The sequence below is a fragment of the Ammospiza caudacuta genome, chromosome 4, assembly GCF_027887145.1.
Source record: "Ammospiza caudacuta isolate bAmmCau1 chromosome 4, bAmmCau1.pri, whole genome shotgun sequence".
Lineage (NCBI taxonomy): Eukaryota > Metazoa > Chordata > Aves > Passeriformes > Passerellidae > Ammospiza > Ammospiza caudacuta.
In genome coordinates this window covers 22,567,244-22,588,897 of record NC_080596.1, presented here as the reverse complement: position 1 = coordinate 22,588,897, position 21,654 = coordinate 22,567,244, and the positions used below count along the sequence as shown (strand labels likewise).

General features: G+C 38.1%; 1 protein-coding gene across 1 annotated transcript in view; it reads right to left on the bottom strand.

Moving 5' to 3' along the window:
- The window catches only part of ARHGAP10 (Rho GTPase activating protein 10), a 137,728-nt gene that overhangs the window by 80,455 nt on the left and 35,619 nt on the right, over positions 1–21,654 (bottom strand). The window contains exons 2-5 of the mRNA XM_058803089.1: positions 15,951–16,046; positions 15,800–15,861; positions 3,603–3,674; positions 275–376 (exon numbers count right to left, since the gene is read on the bottom strand). Coding sequence (XP_058659072.1) covers positions 275–376; positions 3,603–3,674; positions 15,800–15,861; positions 15,951–16,046 — 332 coding nt within the window. The remainder of the gene's footprint in view (positions 1–274; positions 377–3,602; positions 3,675–15,799; positions 15,862–15,950; positions 16,047–21,654) is intronic.

The following is a 21,654-nucleotide window of genomic DNA, read 5'->3' as shown; positions in this document are numbered from 1 at the left end:
AAGAAATTCAGAGTTTTTCACATTATGTTTGCACTTCCCTCTTCCCCAATTATATATAAAAATGACATGAGACTCAGTGTTTCATACACACAAAACCCTTGATTCAGAAAATGGTGGAGGAACTAAGTTCAGCAAATACTGATTTTCTCACCAACATTTCCAGATGAGAAAATGGCTTTGTTTTACCACTGAGAATGCCGTTTCTGCATTTGCAGAAGTATATTTACCTATCCCAAAGTCTTCAGCCTGCATTAAAAAAGAGAGGCAACAATACCTCTTGTAATTGTAGCTCTTTCTTCTTAGCTGATAAATTCAAATGTTTTTCTAACAAACTGTAATTCTTCTCTGTCTCTTTATCAAACTTCTTCTTTTCCTCCTAGATGCAGAAACAAAGTAGCAATTATGTCAATATAAAAGTCTACTATTTTTCTTCTGTTAAAATTCTAGTTCATCAGGAAGAAAGAGGAAAAAAATTCATAGCTCCAAAAAGCAGAGAAAAATATGCTCCATCTCATTTTAAAAATTAATTTAAAGGCTAACTTGGAATGAAATCCCATTGCATCATTATGGTGCAGCTTATCACACAGATGCTTACATCTTCTAAGTTAAAAAAGAAAAAACCTGGCTTCTTCTTGATTTATTGCATTTTTCATTACTTTCAGGCATCATCCAGACCACCTTGTTTTTGAATAAAAGGCATTACATGGAAATATCAGTTTCACTGAAAAAATAACTTTCTAAAATTGACAAGGGAGAAATTCCAACAGCTCGAAACCCAAAGGAAATACACCTCTATATTTCATAGGATTTCTTCATTTTAAAGCTATACAACAACCTCAGTGCTGAATTCCTATTTCTACCAGAGTTTTATTGTGCCCATGACAAAAACCCCCAAAAAAAAGAAAAAATATCCATAAAACTTAATATCACAGTATCAAAAGAAAAAACTCTCACATACAAGTAGGAATATCATTTGCACAATGCAAAACTATTTCTCTGACCACCAAAAGCAATGTATTAGAAGAGGGACAGTCATTACTTTTTTTAGGAAATCTGAGTTTCTGAATCTAATTTGGTAGAAAATATTGTGAAACAAATTGATTCCTCGGTTCCTCTGCATTAGTGCAAAAATCAGTATTCATGAATTCAACAAACCAGTTTTGAAGCTACTTTTAGCATATCTAATTGCAGTTGAAAAGAACTTCAAATATGTAAAATCAAGTATTTAACTACATATTCAAGAACTGGCAGATTTAATCATCAGAAAGATACTAGTTAAATTAAAATATTTTTCCTCATCTGTAGATTTGAAATCACATATAGATGTATTCTAACCAAACCCCTGGTTAAACTCTACAGACATAATTGCTCTTTTTTTCTCCTCTTAACCTTTCATTTTGAACACTACTATATGTACTATATTAGAAGAGACACACATTTTTGCTCTCTGAACCATCAGATTCTGAAGATGGCAGTACATTAAAGAGGCTCTTTAGGATTGCTTCTCAGCAAGGACTTCTACCAGAATTTTTTCCCCCACTCTGACACTCATAATTTCTTTTAAAAAATGAATCTTAAAAAATATTTGTTATCGACTGAGAAACACGAACATATGCATATAGTATCAGGGTGATTAGAGATAACATATTAGCAACATGGGGGATTAGGAACAAAGTGCAGGAAAATAGGTGAATCTCTGTGTTTATACCAGTAAAATTTCCATTGATGTGGTGAATATTTGAGTGCCCCCCCCCCAAAAAAAAAAAAAAAAAAAAAAGAGTTCTCTTAACTTCTTAACAGACAAAGCCAGAAACTTTACACACATAGTTTGGGATTAGTGCAGCAACAACTGTCAATAAGGGGTAATTCAGTAAGTGTCTCAGCTTCCAGCTCTATGAAGCTAAACTTTCTTCCCCTTCCTTTTCTTCAGCTTAACTCAGACCATTTCATCAGCAAAGGGATGTAATATACAGAAAAAATCTGAGGCAGCAGATTCAACTTTTATTTTTTAATGGTAAAGCATAGATCTTTCCTAAAGCAAATACTACACAATGTTGCAGATATATTTCACCACTAGATGCCATAGGTTGGTTTTCAGAGCTAAGCAGAGTTATATTTCCAATGTCAGTGTTTTGATTATATTGAATAAATATTCAGTTAAGAATATTCCAAGAGCTAAATATTTTTAGAGGGTTTTTATTTAAACCTTATACAATTATGTAAGACTTCTATTTAAAGGTTTAAACAACTTTTTTTGACAGAATTCTGAAAAAAAAAGTTTCTATCAGAAATAAAAGCTACAGCTTCACAGAAACAGTATGCAGGGACACAAGGAAAGAAACATCCATCCAAACAAAATGGGAGAAGTAGGCTTTGTGAATTTAATTTGTGTTAGAAGGATCAGGAAGAGAATTCTCACTAGGAAATGAGTGAAGATATGAGATAACTTAAAGCATTAGGAGTTCTCACCCCAAAACCAGCAATATTCTTTAACAGCAAAAATACTGCTGAAATAACGCATTCATTACACAGCTGGTTCTATGACAATGGGTTACATTGAGAAAAAATTCTCTCATTCCTTGCAAGACTGGCTATACTACAGACCAAGTTTTTATTGTGCGTTGGTTGGGTCACCTAATATGCTTCTCTCAAGTCCATAAAATTGTACAAAGCTCATTGTACCATTGAACTGAAAGGATTTATGATCCACAGAGCATTTTCAGTTCATGAACACTGAAATCATATGCAGACATGTTAATCATTCCTGCCAAAGTCAAAATGCACAGTGCTCTCATAAGTGAAACATTGTCTTAACATCACTAAATATCACTGGTGATGAAGACATGAAATTGTAAAATAAACCATATGCAGGTATTTTGAAAATGTATTGAGTTTTACAACAGAAAACTGTAATGCTGGTTTCTTTCTTTTCTGCTTTTTTTTTTAATAAGCACTTAAATTTCTCACCCCAAGGAAGGCAGGCAGACACAAATTTGTCCTTGTTACTTTTATCCAAATCTAATATGTACTTAATGCATGATTTTCACTTAGCTTTTTTTTTTTAATATTCACAACTTAGTGACAATCTTAAAAAAAATGACCAAATGCTTTTATCAAAAATACTTTCAATGAGATCTTGTCCTCAGCCTCTTCATCCCTATTATTCCCATGCATACAGAGCCAGTGAGTCATTTATTCAAAACAAAAAAATAAATAAAGGTAATTCTCGCTTGCAGGTGGCAAAAATGTAGTTAAAAGCATATGGATGAGTGAGCTCCTTTAGGCAGTTAATATTTTTCAGCCCTTGGTTGTGCAACTGCAGGCAAATACAAAGCAGAACAGGGTTACCCATTAGGAAGGGGGGGAAGGCTGTTAGCAGACACAGGAGATAAGGGAGGTGGGGAGAAGGAAGGGAAAGGACACATTCTTCTCTTCTTGACACATTCCATTTGTTTCTGAAGCAAGTTCTCAAAGTAGAAACAAAAAAAAAAGTGTGAACAAATGAAGCATAAACAATAGCATGTTTCTGCCAATTACATGTCATTAAAATGCAATCCAAGTAGAGAAATAAAACAAACTTATAAAGGAAAAGAGGGACAAACCTTTACAGCTCCTAGCTGCTCTTTCCTAAATCTTTCCAAAGGTTTGATCAGAGTTTCAGTAACACTGATTGCCTGAAGAAAAAAAAGCATGGGTTAGGTTTCTGCAGCCAGATTGATGAGTCACATCAGCAACAAAAAGTAAAAAGCAAGGAAGCTCTGAGGTAAAATAATAGAAGCATGCAAGTTAAAACTTCTAACTAAAAAAAAAAAAAAAATCACATCAGAGTTCATTCAGGCTTACAAAATTTCTTAAATCAATCCACTATCAGGAAAATTAAATTAAAACAAATGCAAAAATTTCAGAAATTTCCAGATTGCACCCAAAATTGCAACTGCTTCATTTGTGGCAGTCTTGCAGATCAGGTTGAAGGCCTCAGTGATTGAACACCAGAATGACACAGAGGACAAATAAGCTCCATTTGGGGGATGCAAAGATTTCTGCAACAAGAAGCACTACAGACAACTCTGGAATAGACTAGTGAGTAGCAAACAATAATCTTTTAAGGCAGTTAAAGCCACTAGGCATTCATATAAATCTCCAAATATTACCACACTTAAGTACATTAATAAGACCTTAAGCTAAATTATAAAATCAAAGAGGTGCAAAGCCAATAAACAAGAGGTTTATTGAGATGACTGGGTGAGCATCCACCATTGCACTTACAATATAAAGTCTCATGGCCATTGCAAAAAGAAAAAAGGAGGACACAACATTCCATCATAGAACAGAAAACTGTAGCTTATTAAATCTGAGCAGCTACTAATTCACATGAAATTTCCCTGAAGATGGAGCAGGGTTCCATTTGGCACAAACAAGACTTGGAATTTTAAAAACATTTTTTAAAATTTTTGAAATATTTTATATTAAAAAATAAAAAAGTTTTAAAGAATTTAAATATCTGAACTTTCAGGAAAGGCTGGTACTTCTTGAACACAGCAGCAGCATGGAAAAGATGGCAAAAGCATTGCAGGTGGAGCAGACCTTTTGGTCTGTTCTAAGGCAGACCCACAGAACAAATCATGCCCAGCACTGGGCTTAGCACAGCCACTGGGCTGGGAGGCCAAGAGTTCAGGCAGAGCTCCCTGGAATCCCCTAACATACAACAGAAACTTTCTCTCTCTTTCCTCCCCTTTCTCCTCCCTTTAGAGCGAAAATCTTCAGATAAAACATCACAGGCTTAAACCAGCCTTCTGGAACACTTCAGAAAATCCTTATCATGAAACACAGGGATGTACCCGAGATCTGGCACAACACAAATCTGACTGCTCCCGCCCATCCCTGCAGCCATGAGGGATTACTGTGGGAGTCATGCTGCCAATTCACTGTAACCACAGCAACCCACATGTCTGCAGGGCCAGCACAGCACACCAACCTGCAGCTAACTGGAAACCCAAAGGGCTGGCAAGTCTGGGCCAAACTGCTGCTGCACAGTCACCCACAGAACAGCTACATCCTAACTTCAGAGCACGTTTTCTCAGCACAGAACTTCCCTCTGCATCCAGCTCCTGACTTTGCCAAAACCATTTTAAAGCACCCTTCAGTGCACCCTTGGGAGCAACAGGAAAAGAACTCTCAAGTCAGAGTGGAGAGCCTGGAAACCCCACAATCAGTCCTTCTGTACTGGAAAACTTTAAGTTGTTCTCTGTTCTAACAAAGTGAAGGAGAAAGCTCCTCGGAAGAAAATTCTGAGAGGACAGCACAAGCTTCCACGAGGTAAAGCACCACAATTCCTGGAATAATTTCAAACCATTTAGAGGTAACAACTGAACACTCACATGGTTAGAGGGTTAAAAATAATTAACAAATATGACAAGTTGCTTATTGGATGTTTGAACATTTACACAAAAAAGTGTAAGGTTAACACGCATTGAATGTATGCTGAACACAAAGTCCAAATCAAAGAAAACCATAGCACCTTGATGTAACAAAGGAAAAATACAAAATAAAGAAAAATATATACATAAAAGGCTGTGTTTCATAAAACAGCAGGGCTGTAAATCCTGCTACTCCTGTGCAGTATTAACCATGGGAACCACTAAAGGAATTTGTTTGAAGCAGAAAATAATCTTTAAATCAAAATGGGATGTTCTCTTCAGCAACTGCCAACAAGCAGATTCCACTGCTGCCAGTGGGATGATATGTCAGTAATTCTTTCATTAAAAGAAAAACAAGCTTTCCCTCCTTCCAAAAAAGACATTTCTCATTTTGGACAACTTAGACTTTTATTAACAGATGTATCCCCAAGCGCCTGCCATGAAGGTACTTTATGATTTGTCACCCCCTTTGCTTTCTGTGCCTGGGTTAAATAACAGGACTCTTGATTACTTCTGGGTGGAGTGAGGTTTTGCAGAGCTTTGGTCATTCTCACAGAGCTTCATACCAGCCCATATATACGAATACAAGACTGGTAAATTCAACAGTGAATTACAGAGATGTTCTTCTGACTGACCAAGCACATAATTAAAATACCTCCAATACAAGAATAAATAGAGACTCATTCCTGCAGTTTTCCAGTACACAGAATCCATGCTTGTCATGAAAAATTCCAAAAAAGATGTATTATTATTTATAGAAAGAAATTATTTTCACTGCTATTCATTCTTAGCTTATTTATAACTCGGAAACTTAAAACAAGTCTTTTTTTAAAACTGTAGATAAAAAATCAGCAAACAAGCAAGAGATTACCTAAATATATTTGTAATTATCACTTGTACTTGTCTTCAGAACTAGAATCATGTTAAAATGGAAAAGTTCCAGCAAAAGTTAAACTAGGCATTTAAGTTGATTAATACGAAACTAGATGTTCCTTCCTTTTTCAACTTCTGTCTTGACTCTTACATTCATTTTCATCCCTCTTCTTCTCTAATCCTGACAGATTATGACAGAAATGTACTATTTGAAACGACATTTTAAAATCCATTTTTTTACACCTCTCATCTATCCAAACCTACATGAAACAAATATATATTCAATTATATCTGGCAGGCAAACTGTGGCACACAAGTCATAAGTGAACCAAGCTAACTAACAAGGTCATGTCTCAGGTAACAGAATTTTAACCAGCTTTGTGAATGTCAGAGTTTCAGGAATGCCCAGAAATGTTTAACCCAATGTGCGCACATGTCCCGGGCAGACAGTCCCAGACTGCTCAGGCTAGTCCTGCTCTGTTTGCAGCACCTACAGAAAGGTCAAAGAATTAACTGAACTTGAACATAAACCTGGCAACAGCAGCAGTAAAGTCATCAGTGCCATCAGCACCTCAGAAGATCACTCTATCCAACATTTCCCACATCCTGAAGCATGCTGTCAGCTTTGTGTATGTCTATTTCAGATGCCTTTACAGAACTCCACTTGCTCAGCAGAGAAGTTGTACAGATCATAGATTAAGGGGCCCCAACCTCTCTTTCCAACTGCAGCCCTCAAAGGCACAGGTAAATCCATTAGCAAGCTCATTCACAGCTGCTGGATACTTTCTCAGTCAGGTCAGCAAGACCCAACAGGTCACTGAGCAGTCAGTGGCACTCCACAAGATGACTCCATTTAGATTGTCACTTCTTCCCTTCCCAGAAAAGGTTAGAGTACAGATGTTTAAGGACAAATTGCTTCCACCAACACCTCCTCCTATGTACGGTTATCTGACAGAGAACACCAGGCACCAGCATTCAGTGCTCCTCTTGCTTTCTCCTGCAGCAGGCAGGAGCAGGTTCTCTAAGTTCCCACTCCCTTTCCAGGCACAAGCAGGTTTATACTGCAGAAGAGGAAGGCTGCTTGTACAGCCTGTAAAGGAGTAGCAACCCACAAGAGCTCTCCTCAAAGTTCAGTGGCTAAAAAGGTTAAACCAACCTAAGTTAATCAAAGTTTGTTATTAGACGAATGCAGCACTGGCCTCCCAGCCTTCAGCCTAAAAATATCATTAGAGCTCAGCCTTTACTGGAAGCACTGGAAATTGCACACTGCTCATCAACAACTCTGGTGGTGAGGCAAATACATATCCTGACTCTGCTCCAGTCTGAATTGATGCATTCTCCCACAAAGAAAAAAAAAAAAAAAAAAAAAAAGGTTTAGTGAGAAAGAAGAAAAATTAAGCCATAAACATACACCTTCCTGCAGCCTGCAATGCAACACAGGAACGCTGAGCTCCCAATTCCACCTCGGGAACTGGAATGCAGATTGGATGCCTTGCATAAAGGAGGGGGTTTAGTTTCTGAGCATACCAACTGGACAGATTTATTTGTAGTCAGGCAGGATTGTTGATTGTCCCTCAACAAAGCTATGAGGGAGGCCAACATGTCAGTAAGGCAAAGCCCATGAAACAGAGCAAGTGTCAATGAAACCAGATCTGGGAAGGAAGCTTTGCCTTAGTGAGTGCAACAGAGAAGGCAGAAAGGAAGACATACCTAGCAGGGACTCAATAACAAAATAGTTGACAGTGCTGCTAGATAAAGAAGTTCACTTTCCAATAAAGATACATGCCACAACAGCTGCTCTTCTACTTACAGAGGATATGGTTGTGTTTTCCCTAAGAAAATCTGAGCCTAATAAAAAAAAAAAAAAGCCAATTCTGACACCTCCAATGTTGGAAGAGAGAAAAATATATAAAGAATATTATTTTACCCAAAAAGCTTTCCTACTTCATATAATGATTTGCTACTGAAATTTCTCAAAGCATTAAGACCTATGCCTTAAACCCTGTACTATTAAAATTTGCAGATACAATTCCACTACTGAAAACATCAGATGTTATTTGCAAAGCCTGAATCTCTATTCTTTCTTTTCCCACGAGAATATGATTTGCTCTTACAGTTACACATGCCCCCAGTTAGCTGCACAGCCAACACCCCTGCCAGCCCTACAGACAGAGGTGTCTCTCTATAACCACACCTCAGCACTGGTTTTGCATTCATCTGGAGCACTGATGACTGCAGACAGTGCAAACTACCCCCAAGGCTCATTATTTTGTTTTCAAATCAAGTTTTCTTCTAATAAACATTTCTGGATTTTCTCCCTGCTCCAGAGCTTTCCCTGTAGCTTTACAGTATTAGACACTGAAAGGGCCTCAGGCACACATTGGGAATACAGACATAGGAGTTTTTGGTTTTTAGAAAGCCTGCAGTACATAGACTAAAGGATTTGTAAGGAGGTCTCACAGCACATTAATACTTGTGTATCTTTGCATGTGTGCAGAAGCTATAAAAAAAAAGTGACATCCATTGCTGTGGATTAATTTGCTGTGGAGGAAAACATCTGGTAACAAGAGAGCCAGGGGGACCAGTGATACACCTCACCTAGAGACAACATATTTTGTTGAAGCACCAGGAGGCATCTGTAACAAAACACATCACCTCCCTCTTAGGTGTTCCAGAGAAATACCCCTCAGAGTTTGGCAGGAAGACAAGAAGTTTCTCAAACTGTTCCAAGGGGAATTTCCTAGACCATTGAGCCACTGCCTCACAAGCTTCAATACAGGCAGAATCCTGTGCTCTGTACTTCCTAATTCCTTCACAAGCAGCAGCCTTGCCTTACAGGAAATTGAACAGCTGGACTCATGAGTTCACCCTTCTACAGAAAAGTTGTTTCCTGTTCACCTCCTGGAAGTTCATGACTCACCTTAAGGACAGATAACTAAAAGGGCCTCCTATGATCCATGTGCTGTGCTGTGCCCTACTCTGAAATGTTGCCCTCATTGAATTCCTTGTCATGAAACTGCTGGCCTCTAAAATCAGATTGGTATCATAAGGAAACAATACACAATTTCCTTTTTTAAACAAAAGATAATTAAATAGACAGTAGGTTTTAGTAAAGATTATTTACTGAAAACTATTTAATAGTCCTGTCTCCTGAGTAAGTTTATTCTTATTCATACATTCCACTATAAAGAGAAAAATACTACAAAGCCATAATTATAACAAACAAGAAAACAAAATAAAGAGAAACAGACTTTCACACACTGCAAACAACGAGTTTTCCCCATCTGCAGTGAAGGAAATCTGGGGATAACTCCTCTAAGGAAGGCCTTGCCTCAGCAAACACCAACACACCAGAACATGGTCTGGTTTTTGTACCATAGACATTCTATGTCCTGACCAAGCAAAAAGACTGCTCAGAAAAGAAAAATGCATAATTCCCATTTTCTTGGTGCATGGCAAAGCTCATCACTGAGCAAAAAGATGCCTCTGAAAGTCAAGGAGTCCAGCAGCAAACAACAGCATCAGTATTCAGTCAAGAATGAATTGCTCAATTGTCAGCGCTTTCCTCCAGAAGAAACAGTGCTGTTATTAACAACCAGCAAAATCCAAACTGGTGACAGCTTTACAATGCAAATTCCAAACATTTCCCAATGATGAACTAACAGAATGAAAATTCTCTAGTGAATGATGCTGATGCATGTGAGACCACAGAGTTATCTGGAAGAGGAAGCCAGTGGTAACAGGACTTGTCAGCTGTGTTCACTCAGAGGTGGGAGGAACACACCCAGATCTGGTTTTGAACTTATTTTTTCTATTGTACAGGCAAGTCATCTTTGGTTTATAGATTGATGTGGGCAAGTTCATATGTAACCCACAAAACTATTTCAGAAGACTGTACATGACATTCAAAACCCAACAAATAAATGAAACATTCAATGTCAGAAGCCACCAAATCAGAGTAAGATGTGGCTGAAATACTCATTGTTCTACCTTTGTGTTCCATATTCTGATAATTACAGGATTGTCATCTGGTCTCATGCCCAGCAGAGGAAAAGGGGAGGCTGGGCAATGAGATATGGCAGCAGTTGTTCTGCTTGATTCTAAAACTGGATAATGTTTTATTAAATTAGAAAAATTGCACAGAAAAGACTGTAGATGCTGCAATTAAGGTATTCAAATGCTGTTCCTGAGACATGTTGTTTCATCTGTGCCTCTATCTCTGCATCTGAAATATTCAATGTACTGCTGGCAGCCTAATTTTTCAGAAGTGGTCAACAATTATGTCCTTTCCATTGTCTTGGCAGATATATTTAGCAGTTTGCACTGTCAGCAGACTTAAAAGCATCTGAACATATGGAGCACTACCTAATGCCTTGAACTCTTGTTGAACAGATCTTGAATGCATCACACATCTAAGACTACTGGGTACTTTCTTACTCCAGATCAGTGAGTCAACTGATTGCTCCTTCACACAGATTTCTTCAGACTACTGTCAAGCGAGATTAAGATTTACCCTTAAATACTGCATGAAGAGTGCCAAAGAAAAGATTAGAAAAATTAATACCACCATCTTCACAGCAGAGTCAGCCGCTGAATTGGATCCAGACACAAAAGTCACTGGACAAAAGGTAACAGAGTTGGCTATTCAGAACACTGTGTGTTAAGTGAGCACTTCACCTGTGAAATAAATACTCATGCACTTCCATATCTTATCATAAGAGGGAGTTTAAGTAAGAATAAATAAGTAAATGTACATATGTGTACAGATTACTTAAAGTATATCTTTAAACTTTGGAGTGTATACCTTTGAAAGCTTACAATGTCTTTTAACTTGTGAAAGCACAACTGAGAAACCCTCTCCCCCCCTTTTTTTTTTTTAAGAAGAAATAAAAGAAAGACTAAAAGAGCGATCTCACAGGGATATCTCTTTAAAAATCCATAGAGAAACCATTTCTTGTGCTCCTGATATATGCCAGGAATAACTCTGCTTTTCAGAGATGCTAATCTGGATTTGATTCTGCCAAGCTGGCAAAACTGACAAAGAATGCAAATGAATTTTTTCAGAGGCCAAAATTGCAAAGATACCCATGGCAAAAGAACAAGCTCTTTTTTTTCTAAAAAAAAAAATAAAAAGGAGGAAAACGACTTTAAAATATAGCTGCATAGTACCTTTCCTCTTAGGACATCTGAAGGGATAGAAGTGTGTGAAAAATGTAGCAGGAAACAGAAGAGAACGTATCAAAGTAAAACAACTTATTTATACTGCCTTGGGAAACCACAGGGAATAGAAGGTGAATATAATTGTATCAGAAAGCCTATACAAAGAGAAATGTAATGGAGTGAAAAGAAAATAGATGAGTGTGCAGGGGCAAAATTAGAAAGAAGGTAAAAACCATTTTATTTGGCAGCAGCAAAAAAAAAAAAAAAAAAAAAAAAAGCCTAAGGAAAAGAGGTTCTTCATATGTATCTGAAAAGAGAGAGGAAGGAAGCTATAAAACCATTATTGAACTGAAATGAGTGTCAAATCAATGATGGTGTATAAGGCAACAGATTTTAATTATCTCCAGAAGGGAAAAAACCTCAGTTAAATTACAGCAAACTATCCAACAAAGGGGGAAAACAGGCCTTCAGGGGAGTAAGCACTCCTTAAGAGCCATTAGAGGTATTCCTACATTACACAACAGAAGTATTAACTGCATTCAAGTCAGGAGGGGCTTTGCTTCAGAACAGTTTAGGAAGTCAGCAAAGCAAACTAAAGGGAGAGGCAAACAAGGTCCCAAAGGACGGTAGAAGAGCAAGCATAGCAGCAACTTAAAAGCAAGAAGAGGAGGAGGAAGCAGTAATTCTAACATAAAAGATAGAAGGTCTAAACACAGTGTAATTAAAATGAACAAGGAAAAATACAGATGCAAAACACCACTTAGAAAGGGTAACCATAAAAATACCACTATGAAGGAAAAGTGATCAGTTTTATTCCATGACTACTGCAGAAAAATTCTCAAATGTTTCCCAGCTTAACTTGTAGCAAAGGAGACTCAGTGTGAACAGGAGGTGAAAAAAATGAAGACTAAATATGAGACTAAAGAGAAATCCATGTTCCTGTAATTTTTTTAAGAACAGGTTAGACCAGCCCTTGACAAGAATCATGTGAACTCCAGAAGCAGATAAACTCCAAGGAGGACAGAGGAACTCCAAGGAAGAAAGCACTCAAAGCCAGCATACCAAGCTGACCATAGCAGCAGTGCCAAGCACTGCCAAGATAACTGAGGGAACAATGCAAGAGCTATCAAATTTGGTTATGACTTAGCAAGACTGGAATCAACAGGGAAAACTAATTAGGGGCAAGCTGGTTGTTTAGGAGTAGCTGGGATGGAGAAAGGGAGGTGTGAAGGAAAGGACCAACAAGCACAGTCTAACCAGGTAACGCTTCTCTGCTCACCACCACAGCTCAAATGGGGGCAGACAGTGAACCTGCTGTTCTCAGTCCCTCACAAGAATCAAAGCTCCTTTCTGCTGCCAGGAAAAGTGGGGCTGGGAGGGAGGGTTTGGTGCTCTCCCTGGCAAGCAGGGGAACAGCTGGGTACTGAGACAGAGCATCTGAGCATCACCATGCTGGGCCTTGCTCAGCCTACCTTTTCCTACCACCTTGCCAAGCTCCCTGCCATCCCTGAACATCCACAGCACTTCTGCAGTGCCAAAGGAGCAGAAACTATGTCCTACAACTCCATTCACCCTCAATGTCTAAAAATAATTTCCAGAATATTCTCAGGGACAAAATTATCTATTTCTGCCCTGGGAAGTATCACCAAGCTACAGCACTACAGAAAGATGTAATTTGGTTTTTTATTGACCACTCTGTAATAATTTCAGTGAAATGTTTGGATTATTGCCAACTTCCCTTTTTATATGGAACTAAATCCTTTGACACCTGGAATATAATTTCACCTCTGAAAAAGATGGGAGAAATGATGAAACCATGAAGTGCAAGATCCCATCTGAATGAAATAATATCCACCAAATAAGTATGCACCAGATAAATTTACCTTTCTGGTCATCATTCATTGTAAACACTGACAGCAAGTTTTATGGACTCTGGATTCACTACAATTTCAGAAAACCATGAGAAGAGGAGATGATGAGCACTTACTTTGAGTCTAGAATGTATTTTAAGTGGAAATTTGTTTCATTTACAATGCGGTTCTGAAAAAAAGAACCCTTTGCTCAAGTATCTAAAAAACCAAAATGCACAGCAGTGTCTGAAATGCCTTTTGTCCTGTAATTATTCATTGATTTCTTTAATATAACTTTATGGGCCTGAAATTTGCCTACCTGTTTAACTACACATTGGCACTGAAGACAGCGGTCCAAAATCCTCTGGTTGTCTTCAAAATAGTAAGGGGTGAAATGCTTAATAATGAACATTCTTAACAAAGACTGAGGGCTTTTGAAAAAAAATGCTGCTATATACTTTGCATCTTAATGGAAAGTCTTTGGATCCCTGACCTCATTCCAAACATCTGTGAATGCAACATGTCCTAATATTCTCCATGGGAGTATCTCTAGAGCTCATGCCACTGTTAAAACATCCACTGAGAAGTCAAAAAAGAAAAAAAATAGTCAGAGGAGCAGATGCTGGAAATTATCTTTTCCAGTCACCACACAATCATTTTCTCAGAGACTTATGGCCATTGTTACATAAGCTCACTCCAGAAATGATACATAACATTTGCTAGGCTACAGATGAAATAAAAAGGCCACGCATCTGGTAACTCAGTGAATATATTCTGTTTCCATTTGGTAATAAATATTTTCCCCATTACAATTTATACTCCCTGTTTTTCATCAGTCACAGTTCTAACAAACTGCATTTCATCCTTTTCCTATCAAGAAACTGACACAAGTTAGCTTTCAGTATGATAGCACCTTATGTGTAAGCATGGGCACCATACCAAAAAAGTAAGTTAATACAGTTTCATGGCATTCAGTTTGAACAATGGAAGTGTTTTACAATCCAGACAGACAGCACTGGATTCTGCACAGCCTGCTGTGGTGGTGATCTATCCCTGCTGAAGAGCTGTTGATTCAGTCGCTGAAATGTGCCATGGAATTGTTAAGTCATCCCTCAAAAGCCTGACATCAAAATAATGTGGCAGCTCATTAAGTATTTTTCATTATAAAACTTCCTAAAGATTTTCATTAATTAGATTTGTGCAATTCAATAAAATAAAGTACAGTTATGGATGACAGGAAAAAGCAGAGTAAAGACTATACTGTAGAATTATGAAAAGCAAAAGAAGTACTGAAACATACTTGAGCCAATCTCTATAATTTAGCAAAACAGTTCAAAACACTGAAAAAGTGTCTCTCCTGTGCAAAGACAGTTTTTAGGAAAGTGTGAAGAACCACACTGACCCTAATTCAGACCCGAGTGTAGTTCCAGAACAGCTTACCAGAACAGAACACACCACTTACAAGGAACAATGACTATTACTGGGATCAGGACTGGAAAGAGAAACATGGAAAAAAGAATTTTTCACAAGTTCTTTTATCACTTATCTACATAATCCTGCACTGCAGGCACAGCTTCTGGCAGAAGGAAGCAGGGAAGACAGATTAGTCTCAGCTTCCTCTCAGTGATGCCAAGGGATCACTGATTTCCAGGAAGGCAAAGATATCATCACATGTCAAATACCAAGAAATGCAATTGCTATCATGTCAGATCTAAGCTCATGTCCCAGATGGAGAGTCTGGCCTGACTCAGAAGAAAACTGGGTACACAGCAGCTGCTCTATGAATCACTGCTCTGAAACAAAAGCTGGGCACGCAGCTGCTGAGAAGAACCAGAAAGAAACCATCGAGAAGGAAACCCCCATCTTCTGAAAAGTCAGGAAAGCCAGGTAGCAAGGTGTTTGGCAGAGCTCTCAGCCCCTGCTCTACATGTAGCCAACGTGAGCCATAATTCACCAATTACACCCCAAGCAATCACAAGCAACAGAACAAAGAACAGAGAACTTTTACACAATAGAGCAATTGTCTGCAGCTCCAACCTCTCACTGAAGCTCAAATAGAAGGTAAAGGTTTCTAAGTCTGCTGCTTCATAAATACAACAGATAGCATCCCAGATTCACAAAAGCATTGAAGCTAGAGCTACAGAGAAACTGGATCCAAAGCTGGAGAATTGCCAAAACTTGAGTATCTCCTGCTGCAGCATTAACTCTTTCATTTTGCTTTTTACTGGAAATGGTAAACAAACTTATGGTGGTTTTCCCATTCATCCCAGCCATAATTAACCTGGGCATGACTATTTTAAACCAACTCATATTTATCCATCCCTACCATACAGATTTCTTCTTCAATGAGAAGGTGTTGTCTGCACTCTAGACTACAGAACCAGAGGCTGCACAATGAGAGCTCCCAATGTTAAGTCAGTGATACTAACAAAGCAATTTCACCTAATGTTGATCTCTTTGCTATGTGCACAGCTTTTTAAATCTTTAATTGCAACTCACCAAAATTTCTCTTTGTTCTTCAAGATTTTTTAAAAAGTTTGAAAACTCATGAAGTGAGGCATCTGTAATATAAAATAATACAAAGAAAGTTTAATCATGTTGCAGGATGGCATTGACAAAATATAGCCACTCATAGTCATTTCTTACCTACCTATGTATCTTTCATCATCAGTCTCTGCATCACCAATGAATTCAAATTTAAAGTCTCTCAGAGAATGGGCAAATTTTCTCTGTGCTGCTGAAAGGTCTGCAAGAAAAAGAGCATGGGTTGAAGGGTAAGCAGTCATTTTATGTAGGCCAGAAGATCTGTCTATGCCTAGAATAACCAACTTTTACAAGAAACTCTTAACACAGGTCTGCCTAAGGACACTACAGGACATCCAGTGTTGCCTAACCCTCTTCTGATAAGGCATTTGTCACACAGTTTTCTTCATGCAAAGCTACATAGTAGAAAGCACATGTGACCATGTGTATAGTGTTACATCTATCCTTACAGTTCACTTCAATTTAGGGCACATGAAAACAAATCTGTAATTACAGAAGTTAAGGGCACAACACTAAGTTGTACCAGTTGTCTTGCTCTGCTAACCTAAATTCACTCCTATATTCATCAGCACAAATACACATCTTGGAATTTTCTAGGTACTATATATAGATAGCTCTGCTAGTGAAACCTTTATAAATATACATAAACCAGATAGAATAGAATTGTTGCACTTGAACTAGAAATTCCATGGAGTTAAACTCTGCCAAAAGTTAAATTAATTGCACAGCATTAAAATTAATTTTATATAATAACTGTTTTGCAATAGCTATAAAACATTTCCAGCAACCCAAATTTAACCCATTAACATTTGACAATTTGAGGTCAGAGGCTGCACTCTTGCACTTCCCAGGAAGTAATCAAACTCCATATTCAGTCACAATATCATCATGATAAACCCTCCCTGAAATTCATAAAGCTGTAAATAAACACTGTGCACACAGTTTTCTGTTGCACTGACATGTGCAGGTTGGGAATGTCACAAGTTCTGGAAGGATGCAATTGTTCTGGAGGGGAAAAAAAAACAAGGATGCATGTCCTGGTACACCTCTACCCAGTTTGGAAGGTTTTACTCACATTTTTGTAGTCAGTCAAAGTTAAAGACAATTTAAAGTACTTAGTTAATCTATAATCTTTTTCTTATCACATGCAGTTCTGAAGGGTTAAGAAGAACTCTTTTAACAGGCCAGCTAAGCATTTTGCTCTTTAATATTAACAGGCACTAAAAGATTACCAGCTTGGTCTTTTTTGTTCTAGTTTTAGGAGGGAGGTAATTTGTTTTGGGTTTTTTTTTTCTTTTAGTTTGGGGTTGGGTTTTTTTGTTTTGCTTTACCAACAACAAATTTAAAAAATCACCTAATTTTATTACCAGTCCTGCATCTGACACATCATGTACTTTATCACATGTCACTGAACTGGAAGTTCAGTTCAACCACTTAAAAGGTTAAGTCAAATATTCTACAAACAGCAAAACAGTCTAAAATGAAAAAAAAAAAAGCTTTTTGATCCTTTTCCTTTCTTTTCACCCATTTCTCATTAGCCCTCTCCCTGCCCATTGTGTAACAGAGCTGTTCCCTCCTAAACCTGTGCATGTACCCTCCAACACATGAAGTAGCAGGATGCTGCACAGGGTTGAAATAACAAGGATGAGAAGGTTGAAGGAAGCAGTAACCTAACTCCCCTGTGAAAGGAAACATGGGTGTTTTAATTCAAATATCTCATGGGCTCAGCAGCTGTTCATAAAGCAAACAGTGAAAGAAACAAGTTCTGTTGACTGTGAAAGTCTTAAATATGGAAAATAGCAAGGTTCTTAACCATCTAATGTTACACTTATTTGTGAGCCAGGTCACAACACAAGGCTGAAAAGAATTTATTTATGGGAGAATGGTTCCAACAACACTCACTCTCCCAAACTTATTAAATTTCCTCGAATCCAATAATCCCCTCCCAAAGCCCTGTCACATGAGAGTCAGCCCCATGCTAGAGGAAGAAATTGTTTATTATGTTTCTCCTACTTGTAGAGGTGAAGCATTCAAATCATGTTGAGCAAGGTACATTCTCAGAGACTCATGCAGCACCACACACCCACAAAACCCCCATTTCTCTTCATGGACTCAACAGGTACAATATTAGTGACTTTATGGGCCTTTCTAGAGTGCCATCAAACTTCCACCTCTCTTGTGACAGTGACAGCAAACAAAAGTTATGGCCATACCCAGACTCTTTCAGTGCAAAGTCCAACATCTACAACAGCTTGAGAATGGGCTGAATTAAAACACTCAGCCTCTCACAGGATCAGAAACCCACATTCCTGTATTTCTCATTACCGAACCTGCTCGGGGATTGGAAATTACTGACGCAAGAACTGACTATGTTGTTGGAAGCAGTAACCTTTTCACACATCAAAGATATATTAGCAGAGTTCCTCATTAAAATCATGAAGATACATTAAATTTTTGCAACATATTTCCACAGATAATTTCTGAAATGCTTAAGAACCATTACAGTAAATTTTGGAAACCATCGGTGAGTGGGAGGGACTTGGGGATTTGGGTCACAGAATAACAGTCTGATGGGTCGAGAGAAGCTGCAGATACCTGACTATTGAATCAACACCTGAAAGAAAACAAGAAGGGGTTTTCTGGATTTTAAGAACTTGGCACTTTCAACAAAACAAGTCACTGGAGCAAAATCAAAACTGAGTGTCAAGCAGCAATGGAGGAAAACTTTCTCAGAAGGTCAGAGCAGGAATACTGATTTCTTTTTTGCTAAGGCACAGGAAAAACTTAGGATGGTGGCTGGAAACAAACAAAAAAGGAAGATAGCACAGCTTTGTGGTGGATTTTCTTACCACCTGACAAACCACAGCCACAGTGAGATACCTGAGACCACCTCAAACCTTGCACTGTGGGACAAGCAACATCAAACTGCTCTGACAAATTCCAAATGTCCTACAGTACACACCCAGAAGTTCACCCAACTATAAGCATTTATAAAAACTAGATGCTGATATCATTGTAAGTACCAAAGTGTCTGACTATTGTGCTACAATTTCAATGCTGAGCATTGTTGCTTGAATTAGAAATTTCATAAATGTAACTTGGCCTTCTTCCACAATGTGTCAGAAGACCTTTATTAGAGCAAAATGATTTGTCTGGCACTGACAGACACATCCCAGCATTGTTCCACACCAGCATGACAGCCTGCAGGACCAGGGTGTGTTATTTAGCAGACTGTAAACCCGAATGGACTCCAGCTAAAAACACCAGAATAAAACAGCACTTGAATACAATTAGGTATCAAACAGCACGAGCAGTTAACTGGTTACGTGAATATTGCTGTGGCCTACTGGAGAGTAACTATTTTTTTCCGTTTAATCTCCACATTTTACAAAGTAACACCAAACTGAAAGATAAAGGAAGCAGCAATAGGGCTGTTGCTTGTTACAAGCTGTGGTTATCATTGAAAGGGAGGAACAGGGCATTCAAGATCAAAGAGTGCTTTAAATATCAACCAAATACTAACAGTGCTGAATACAATGCAATCCCGGCAAACCCTAAGGCAGAGTCCTTTCAAAGATTCACCTTCTAAAGCACTAAAAGGAACTAAGCATCTGCTAAATGTTTTGACCAAAAGGCTGAAGACAGATTTCCAAGGAGAGAAGGGAGGGGACCCAAGGACACCAGGGCTTTTAATTTTTTCTTTGGCATTATTTATATCAGTACAGCATTTAATTTTTTCTTTGGCATTGTTCATATCAGTACACCGTACTTCTTTCATGTTTGGATGCAATTATTTAAAAATACAGCAGAAGAGACATGAGCAGCTGCCTGCTTCCTCACTTTGCTCTGAAACACCTTGGTAACAAGTGCTCCTGTGAGCTTGTCCAGTGCCAGATGTGCTGGCAGTAGCTCACACAAAAACCCTGATATTTTTTCCATTAGGATTTGAAAGAAAATACCTTTGCTCCTTATCTGAGTCGAGCTGAGCCAAGGTGACACCATTAGTTGCTGGGTGGTGGCCAAGCCTCACTTAACAGCACCAGAATCCAATGATTCCCTTTAAGATCAGTACTAATCTCAGTGCTAGCCACACAAACTAGAAGTCTTGCACTAAGCCTGAAAATACTGCTTTCTACAGCTATTCTGGAGCTCTTTTGGAAGGCAGAAGAACTACACCCATTTGTAGGACTGTTAATATTTTTCCACAACAATATATACATTTCTGCATCAAGCTTTTAAGAAGGACTGGAATTACATCACCATTCCTCAATCCTAACTTCAAGTTTCACTGACTCTTAAGAGATACACTCTGGGAATGACAGATTTCCAGCAGCTTTATTTAACATGGATTAAAACTGCTCTGGTTTCATTGAACAACATCCTCCCTAAAAAGCTAGAAGGTTAGCAAACACTTAGATTTAACTATCAAGATCATCTTCAAGCTATTTTAAGGACTAATATTAGATTTTCCAAGGTATTTTTTTTGCAGTGGGCCAAGATCAGGCAAGCCACACACCATTGTGAAAAAGGCAAGAACAAACTGAGGCAGAGTTGGCCTCTCCCCTTTTCTTCCCAAGCATCAATGTCCTACAAGACCCAACAAAGCAGCTTCAGAGGAACAGAGCACTTAAAATAGTTTGTCCAAGAGCTGCGGTACAGACTCGTATGACTGTACTCGTATTTTTTTTATATAAAAAATGCACCATCTCAACACTTTAAAAGCAACTCTGTGTTCCTTTTCTGTGTCCCCTTTCACAAGGTGAAAAATGAATCTAATATAATCCATGACACTGAGAACATGAACAGGATTTAGTCACTACCTTAGCAAGGTGGATAAACAGGATTAATTTAGTAACTTAGCAGATGCAGGCCATGTGGCAGAATTCCTAAGAGCGGTAACACATTCCAACACCCTAAAACTAAATAAACTTTTTACTCCTCATTTTTATCTGATAAATATATTGAAAGAGCCATCAACAAAAGAAAATTTACAATGAAACTAAAGCACAAAGTTACTCATTCCCATCCAAAACCTGAATGGAAATAAAGTTCAAAGTCTAAGGGGCTTCTGGAGTCCCATTTTAGTCAGGTCACATCACCCATGGCAGCTCACAGGTTTCTGAAAGCTTAGCAATTTTGGCCATGAGGATTAAAAAGTAACCTATTACTGACTTGTCAAGTAGTTCAACCTCCCTCCCCCCTCTCTTCCCTGCATAATACAGTGCATTTGGTCAATCCTACACCTTTAAAACAAATAAGGAAAAGCTCAACCTCTCACCATTTCAGTTTAATCCAAGCAGCATCCTGCTCATGCTGGTCCAAAGTTGTCTCCAGCTGTCAACAACTTCACACCCTCCTCATTCATATACTCAGGTCTAAGGCAACTCCACATTAAGTGTACCAAAATTAAAAATTGTTTTACTGTTTTGGAAAATCCCTCAGAAATTTTTCCAGGCACATAAGTAGGAGTTTAAATTTTCAAAATACAACAAAAAAGAGGGATGTCAGCAGAAATGTTTCAGGAAAGGTCTTTCAAAGATTAACTGGGAAAGAGTTTTTGCAAGGTGAAAAAAAAAAACCAAAACAGATGCAACAAAATACTTTGCATCAAACAGAAAAAAGGAAATTGCAAGAGTAAAATGAAAAACAAACATCTCTCAGGTAATTTATATGTAAAAACTTGAAATCAATAAGAATTTGAGCAATCTTAATCACTAATGGAATTTTTCTTCTTGACATAGATAAGAACCAATGTCAGTCTTCTACTACACTAAAGTTCAGATTTTGTCACAACTCTCCAAACTAACGAC